The sequence below is a fragment of the Pundamilia nyererei genome, unplaced genomic scaffold (assembly GCF_000239375.1).
Source record: "Pundamilia nyererei isolate P.nyererei 1_Seehausen unplaced genomic scaffold, PunNye1.0 scaffold00015, whole genome shotgun sequence".
Taxonomy (NCBI): Eukaryota; Metazoa; Chordata; class Actinopteri; order Cichliformes; family Cichlidae; genus Pundamilia; species Pundamilia nyererei.
This window is the reverse complement of record NW_005187416.1, coordinates 2,436,453-2,445,106: the sequence shown is the minus strand read 5'-3', so window position 1 is coordinate 2,445,106 and position 8,654 is coordinate 2,436,453. Positions and strand designations below refer to the sequence as shown.

Below are 8,654 nucleotides of genomic sequence, written 5' to 3'. Positions count from 1 at the left end.
TGTTACATTACTGTTACATTACATCTACATTGTTTTAACCCCCATGGGGTTGTAAAAAGGCTTCAAGTTGTATAGAAGTGTATCAGAAAATGTGAGGCTTCAAAACATCAAGATGGCGATGGCGGTTTCATCATGAGACACCGTGTGCTTTAGTCCCGTAGGTCTAGAGACCAGTCAGCTACCTGCTGGTAGCTAATAGGTCAAACTGGTTCCAAAGAGAGACATACAGTATGGTACTGCACCAAAAGCCTCCCTGTGGTGTTTGTGGACACTTGCAGATTGGTATTGTCACATTTTATTTGTATGGATAAAAGCTGTCTGCAAACACTTGCCAACTACTCACCAAGCGACAGTAAAAGTTGCACCTTTAGAAATGTTAAGGCACAACCTTTACTCTGAAAGTTCAAGTTTCACTGCCACTCAGCAAGTAGCTGATCAGTGTTTCCAGACACGTCACCGTCTTCCATGCAAACTGCAGACAACCACAGCAATCTTCTAGTGTCCAAGAAGGTTTTTATGCATCACCCTCTTTCAACTAGTCTCACCTAGTGACAGCAGTTGCCAGGGTTTTGCCTAGTTTGTCTGTTATTGGTACTCATATCCATCGTTTATGATGGACATAAACATCATAAACGATGGCTGTAAGATTATAATATGTATGTAAAAACTGGCACTGTACTGACAGTTGCAAAGTACAATTAACTTTTTTAACTTTTAACCGTAGTTTGCAACTGTGAGTACTTTGCAAACATTTAGCAGCTGAAAAGCCAGAGTTAAGAGGACAATGCGTTTTGGTTTATAAAAGCAAGTCAGTATTTCTGGCCCAGTTCTCCAAAAATGTAAATAATGTTTGTTAAAACAGGGAGCTTAATATATTTTTGAACGCTATTGCATTGCCTCCAGACCTTTACCATGCTGTATACCGCTGCTTTGACCGTGAAGGAAGCAATTTAAGTAATCAACCTTTATGTTCTTCTTAGCTGAGCTGGAGCTCCTCAGTCTCACAGCCAAACACCTCCCTTCATGGCTGATTTTAAATTGTATTGAAATCAGACAGGTGCTGCTTCGGCCACGTTTTGAACAAGAATGCCAAACATGTTTTTGAGGCTGAACGGGCCACAGGGCAGCTCGGCTCGGACGTTTCTGCTTGTATACGAGTGGACGTACCCCAGCCGAACGCTCACACAGGCCAGCGACTTGACATTTCCTCTGACATTTTTTTGCGCCCATACTCTTCCATCACCTCCTGGCCTTTCCGTTGGAGACAAGCAATGAGGTCCTCCTCCATATCGAGGCTCTGGTTTCATTAAGGTGATTGAACCGCAGATTGTTGCTTCGCAAACTGCAAATTGATTTCAGAAGAAAATGCTTGTTTCATTTAGTGGACAGTGGACTGTATCGATTACACTGTCATGCTGTTACAGAAGCCGTGTGTGTATTCCGCATTTAATTTCCTCCGCTCTGAGTTTAAGATACGTTGACACCTTTGCTGTGCTGTGAGTTTCCTTAACTAACGAAAATGAGTCTGGTTATGTAGTGACTGAAAAAAACATTAGAGCGAGAAGAGCTAGATTAAACAGCGTCTTGTTTAAGGCACTAACAAAATATTAAAGCCTAATGAGGCGTTCTGAATGAATTTTAGCAGGAAATGAAACAAAAGCTTTCAGAATTGTTTTGATAATTATGCAAACCGAAAAACTGCACATTAGAGTGTTTTTGTGTGTGTGTGTGTGACGATGGTCCATCATAATAAATAAACTCTTAAAGCCCCAACGTGGTGATCTGAAAAGATGAGGTATTATTAATCATGTGTTTTGAGAGAGAAAATTGTGGAGTTCTTATTTTGCCCTCTTTTATTTTCTGCAGGAGTTCTGTTATGACATAAAATATGCAGACCTCACCAAAAAGACCTTGGAGGTGACCGTATGGGACTACGACATTGGAAAGTCGAATGACTTCATAGGTAAGCAGTGCTGGGCTTCACTGTGCTGACACTTTGAGACTCCCTGAGGGTTACTGGGGTCTGCATGTTTTTAAGGACTTGTTTCGGTTTGCATTTCCAACATTAAAAGGAATGCAAACACAAACTAACTGCTGCTACAACAAAAAGATGGAGATGTGGCGTGGATATTTCACAGTCAGTTTTTAATCTTAAGAGTAATTGTAACATTATCCATAAATTCCAAAAAAGGGTAAAGAAATCTAAAGAAGTAGCTATTAAACGAGGCCCAACTCAAAAAGATGTCACAACTGAGGTTAATATAATAACATAATGAATAAACCCCCCCCAAAACAATGTAATATAACAAGTCAACACATAATATGATAAATCATAATGAACTTACACATTATCACAATATATATGATCACATTTTGAAAAATGTGCTATGTCCTGTGCTTTCAAATCACAGCTGGAATCTTCTGTTTCCTGTTTGTCTGTATAAAAAGCCAATCAGATCTTTGGAGCTCAGGGGAAACACAAGACCTCAGATGTATCTGCAGTACTGTGACAAAGTTTTCACAGCGCTCTGTGCAGTCATGTGAAAAGCTAAGTACGTCCTCACTGCTTCCAGAGGAATATAAAGTGTAAATAGCAGCTAAGTGCTAATCAAATGCACTAAATCAACCGATCATCAGTTCGTGTGAGCACCTCTGTTAAAGCTTTGGCAATTTTGCTGGTCTGCAGCATTCAGATGTATGTTAACACAATAAGACAATCTTCCAAAGAGAGGACGTCCCAGCAAATTCACCCCAAGGTCGGATTGTGCAGTGCACAGAGAAGCTGCAAAAACTCTCAGACTCAACAGGCCTCAGTTAACATGTTCACTGCTGAAGTGCATGACTGTAGCATTAGAAAAAGACTGAACAAGTAGGGTTTCCAGGACAAAGCCTCTTCTCTTGAAAAATAATATGGCAGCACGGCTCAGGTTTGCAAAGTTGCATCCGAATAAACCAAAAGACTATTGTAACAATGTTCTTTGGCCATATGAGACTAAATGTTCAACCATAATGGACAGCACTACATTTGGCATAAATTTCTGGAGGGTGCTGTAACTTTTAATATAGGATAAACATATAAGGATTTTTATTTTAATGTGAGCCGTGCAAAGTCCAGTGATGCAACACACAGAGCTGGAAATGAACATAACTGATTCTCTTTAGTAAACCAACTTATAAATAATTTGTAAAAGGTTTTTCATCTTTAATATTGTTCTTCAGCTGTTTTATGATGCTAAGAATATAAACTGATATTATAATGTGATGCATTATAAGTCTCCTGTGTTTGTGCCTCCTTTTAGGTGGTGTATCTCTGGGTATCAATGCAAATGGAGAAAGGCTCAAGCACTGGTTTGACTGCCTCAAAAACAAGGACAAAAAAATTGAACGCTGGCACACGTTGACCAATGAATTACCCGGTTCATTAAATGACTGAACGCACACAATCCTTCGTCCAACCTGTTCGCCGGCTGCACCAGGACTCCCGCATCCTCCCCGTCCTCTCCACCCAGGTCGTCTTCTCTGGGTCGCCCTCGTGTTGCCCGCATCGACCTGAGACGCCTCTCTTTGGGAATACACAGTATTTCCTCTCCACAGGGCTGAGCTTAAAACATACACATCTCATGTTTGTGTTCAACAACACTTTCACACATACAGAAAGGAGGTTGCACCGCTGCTCATTTCATGTTTTTAAGAGAAATTCAATCCACAAGATGACTGACAGGGATTGTAGTGTTGACTTTAAAGGATTCTTGTATGAACGGTGGAAGATAAAAGAAGCAAAATCTATTTGATGAGATCTTTTACAGCAGTTAAAGAATTTCCACTAATCCATAAAGCTGCACAGGAAAAACCTCATGATTTCAATTTCATGGCTATGAGCAGTCTTAGGATTTAAAGTAGTGGATACACTAACAAAGGATGTAGCAAATATTTCGTATTACTAATACAAGTTCTAGATTTGGAGCATGTATTTTCCATTTGGGCAGATGAGAGCAATGCCATAGAGACTTCATGTAGTTTATGGAGAACAGTCTTTAAAGGTTGAGGTCTCATTATGCTTCAAACCATGTCTGAACCATAACTCTAACTAAAAAACTGCTGTTTTGTTTGTTTGATAGAGTTAATAGTGAAGCTTGTGTAAAGGCAAAAACTCCACAGAGAAAGAGAGCTGGGTTCCGGCAAGAGTTGCCTAAAGCTACTTTATATTGTAAGCCAAATAATCTACAATAATAAACAGCAACCTCTAACAATTAGAATGCCCCCAATCTGCAAGTAGAGTGACACTAGCGAGAGTGGGAAGGAAGAACTCCCTTTAAACAGGAAGAAACCAGAGATTAATGAGTAAATGCAAAGTGGTCTGCAAACACATCGAGAGTGAGTCTTAAGTAGAAAGGAGTTACAATGCCCTCCAATACTCACTAACTTTATTCTGTAAAGATAGTTTCAGTTATTTTAAACCATAAGTTAATAAAATAATTTTTGCTTTTTGCAGCTCTAAAGCAGAAAACCTTTTTTTAATTGTGGGTAATATGTGGGACTCACATTTCATCACAGCGCCAGATGGCTAGTCATCCATCCATTTGTTTTTTCATGCTTATCCAACTACGAGCTGCGCTGGGTACACCCTGGACCCTTCGTGTGAGTCCATCATAGGCCTAACGTGAAGAGACAGTCACACGCTCCCCAATTAATATCAGCAACGATGGATAGCTGAATGCGAGACTCCTGCCATGCAGTTGTCATTTGAGAGTGTATCATTCACTTTCACCGTGACAGAGAGCAATGATCATATGAAAGGTTCGGCTTTGGAAGATGTGGGTGAGAAACTTGAGAAAGATCCAGATCCCAGTGTGGCACATCATGGGCTCGATATACAGTAACTGTGCCTATCTCTGGTTACAACAAAGAATCTAAGTAGTATAACAGAAGAAAAGGCCCAAAGGTGGTGCATCAGGTCTGAATTGAGCTTTTTTCACATTCATAGGGTTTTGCACTGTAAAATTCAGTTAAAACAGAGTTACCTTTACCTCCCAAAGAGTCTGAGGAAGAACATTTAGCAGACACAGCCTCACCTCTAGTGTTTTTCTTCACACGCTAATGTTTTTTAGCCACAACAACAGAATCGTACTTCTTGCCAAATTCACTATAGTGAAATTCAAGGCAATGGTCGTCATTTTGAGGGAGTGGAGAAGATCCAGCGAGCATATCAAATACAGTGTCTACAAAAAGTCCTGGAAGCAGTGCAGGGATTCAAAAGGAGACAAACTTAGAGGGCACAGATGTGTTTAAACCAGGCATGCACAATGTGTCTGTGTAGCTTCTTAGTCATCCAGGTCACGTTAGTGTAGAAAGCCTGAAAAAAAGAGACAACTAGACTTCTTTAAATTTGTGAAGATGTTTGACTTCAATAGGTCACATGATGGTCACATGATGGGTTGGGGCAAAGTATGATGGTACCGACCCTCTTGTGACTCGTGATAAATCACATGACCTTTTGTTTTTAGAATTGAAGAAGTCCAGTTACCTCTTTTTTTTTAAAGCTCTTTAGACTTTTTAGCTACATTGTTGAAGACGCACGTGTAAACAACAAGGTTAATATGGCTGCTACATATAATTATATAAAGATGGGATCGTCGTTTGAAGCATGTTGAGGCCTCGATAGGCAGTATCACAACTGGAGCAACCACCATAACCCGTCCCTGAAATCTAAGGCACACTGGGTTACTAAGGTAACAAAGCCTGGCTTTAAAGCCATGTAAAAACTGATGCTCTCCTTTAAGGTTAAAACAAGAGGTTAAAGAACTAATACGCTAACGTTGAACGTAAATTCCTTCTTAAGGCTTCTTTACAGCAGTTATTCATGGCATCCCTGCATGTTTCTGTATGAGACATGACAAAATGTCACCAACTATGTGAACCAACCACCGATTACGTTCCACCCGTCATCTGTTGACTTTTGTGGTCGAGGATCCAGGCTCTGCAAGTGTTTGCTCCATTCAGTCATCTCATCCAGACTTCAAAAAAATCAGAAAAACTGAAACCAGTGAGCGTTATAATATAATTGAGAGGTGAATCATGGGTACAAGGCCGCAGCGCTGTTTTCAATCAGCTGGATTTTCTTTGTGGTCAAAAATAACTTCTTAAGTTTGAGACTTCTTAAGAGTGAAAGAAAATGGGTTCAAACGTCAAGGGCATGATTACATTTCTTTCGAACTGCAAACAGCAAAGTGCCCCTGAGTCAATCTGAGGCAGATGGTCACTTAGACAAGTGCAAAAAACACAGAATAGTAACGATACTGTGGGGTTTTGTGATTATCCAGGAGCTGCATGGATATGAATATAGGCAGAAAAATCTCATTGTTCTGATGCTCTGTGGTCATATTTCATGCAGAAAATAAGAAACATCCACAGTCGCTATGTGCAGCCGTCACGCCACACAGCGTGCTCCAGTGTTGGAAAGCTGAGTGCAGCTGTAATCAACAACAGAATGAAGTTCAGTGGGTGACCCGTCTGGTGAAAATCACTTGTTGAGCCACAATGCCACCTGATTGGGAAGCTCTATTGTGTGTGTGCGCGTGTGTGTGTGTGTGTGTGTGCAGCTTATTGTTTACACTACTGAAAATGAGTTTCGCTGATGGCATTTTCAGCTGGATGAAAATGTACCTGCTGTTTGTCAAAAGGGCCGAATTTCAAAAACAGGAAGTTTACATCAAATGTTTAAAAAGAGAAAAAATAGAAATTAAAACACAAAAAGCATGTATTGTTTACAACAGCCTATTCCTGCTGAAGTTCAAGTTTGCTGCTAAACGGGCAAACGCGCCCTCTTTGGCTGAAGTCACTGCGGTCGTTCAGTCGTGCAATGCGACCTTCGCTAAGACGGATGACAAGGGCAGCATTTTTAATATACTAGCAGTGTATGTGTATTGTTACTATATTGTTGTTTTTTTTATGTGAGCACCTCCACTAGAAATGTATCAAACAGAATGTACATGTTTAACCCCTTCTATTCCACAGTAAGTCCTGCACCTTAGTGCTCTGTAGTGTTCATATTGTTCATACGTCGGATCTGAAGCTCTGTATTTGAGCACACATATCTGGGAATAGAGATGGTTGAACTCACTCCCCTGCAGCGGACTACCAGGGCTTATCTCACTCAAAAAATTCTAAGTGAGTTAACATTTTACTTTGAATGACTTATGATTGTTTTAATTTTAATATATTTTGTCGAAGTGGACCTACTATGCTTATCCTTGCTTTCTGTCACATACATACTGTTCCAATGATCTCTGCTCGTATTAATTACGGTCAAAGGTTCAAATACTGAGCCCAGCATGCGTGCAGGTAATTCCTGTGAGCCAATTTCATTCCTGTTTTTCAGAAAAGCATGATGTGACATCATTCTGGGGTATTTCAGGATAAAGAGAGTAAGTCCCGAATTTGGTCACTGGGAGCTGCTCTGGTTGTGTGATTGAAGGGGAAGCTAATCCTACGTGAGCTGGTTTCTGATATTCCAAACTCCAGGAGAACTATATTCTCACTTTTTTTTAATCAGTCATTATAAATAAAAACAGATCTAAGTTATATTTTAAGTGTTAGTATGTTAGCTAAGTCTTGCTTATTTGGTTGACCTGCAAATTTTCATTCAAGTTAGATGCACGTCATTTTGTCTTGTGGTCAGTGGCTCTGTGCCCTACAAGTGAGCCCTGCCCCTCATTTTGAGAACCACTGGCTCAACAGACTGGTATGTTTGTGCCTGGGTCCCATACAGCAACCCCCGGGACTCGGACCGTGAAATTTATGGTTTTCAGGGTTTTTATCGGTTTTTTAAGTGTTATTTTTTGATCTTTTTTTTTGTTAACTCGGTTTCCCTGGGTCTTTTTCCGTGTGTTATGAATAAATCTTGTTCTCTTTGTTACCGGTACTGGTTTTGTTTTGTTGCATTTATCCGCAACACCTTAATGGCCGGTTCCTGAAAATATTGTCGGACATAAACCAGTCCGTGGCGCAAAAAGGTTGGGGACCGCTGCCATACAGAGCCTACGCACCGCTTTTACGATTACTGATGACATGTTGTACTTGTGCACTGCCACTAGGGGGCAGTGTCAAAAATAAGTGACACAGCACAGTCTGTGGGCTGGTCTTGCTTGTGTTGTTGTTGCGATATAACCAGAGGTGTTTCACCCAGTGTTGCCAACTTAGCGACTTTGTTGCTATATTTAGCGAGTTTTCAGCAATCTTAGCAACTTTTTTCCTAAAAAGAGTTGCTAAAAAAAGACGTGAAAGCGCGTATCGCTTTTACTCTCAACAAGCAGCGGGTGCTGTAACGCAGTCAGTTCTTCTTTTACTCTTATGCTGTTTTGTGGATCACAAGGTTTAAAACTACTTATAAACACACACACAAAGTAACTCCACCAGAGTGCCTATTTCGGGTCACTTGCCGGTCCAAGCCCGGTTAAAGGAGCAGGGTTGGAATTGTGACATTAAAAAAACCAATAATTGCTAAAAGAAATTTAATTTGTAGTTCTAAATAAACTCTAACTGCATTTAGGACGTTTTTTACTCACTTTATGTCTCTTCCACGATGTTATTTCTCTCTCCAACAACATAGGTTACAATTAGATTAGCATGACCAATTATGCAAATTAGGCGATGAC

The 8,654-nt window shown here is 40.3% G+C and overlaps 1 protein-coding gene across 2 annotated transcripts in view; it reads left to right on the top strand.

Moving 5' to 3' along the window:
* doc2b (double C2-like domains, beta) overlaps positions 1-7,835 on the top strand; it is a 174,726-nt gene extending 166,891 nt beyond the window's left edge. For both annotated transcript variants that reach the window (XM_005725413.1, XM_005725412.1), the window contains 2 exons: positions 1,867-1,963; positions 3,300-7,835. In XM_005725413.1, coding sequence (XP_005725470.1) covers positions 1,867-1,963; positions 3,300-3,433 — 231 coding nt within the window. In that variant the 3' untranslated portion in view covers positions 3,434-7,835. The remainder of the gene's footprint in view (positions 1-1,866; positions 1,964-3,299) is intronic.
* Positions 7,836-8,654: the final 819 nt, after the last annotated feature.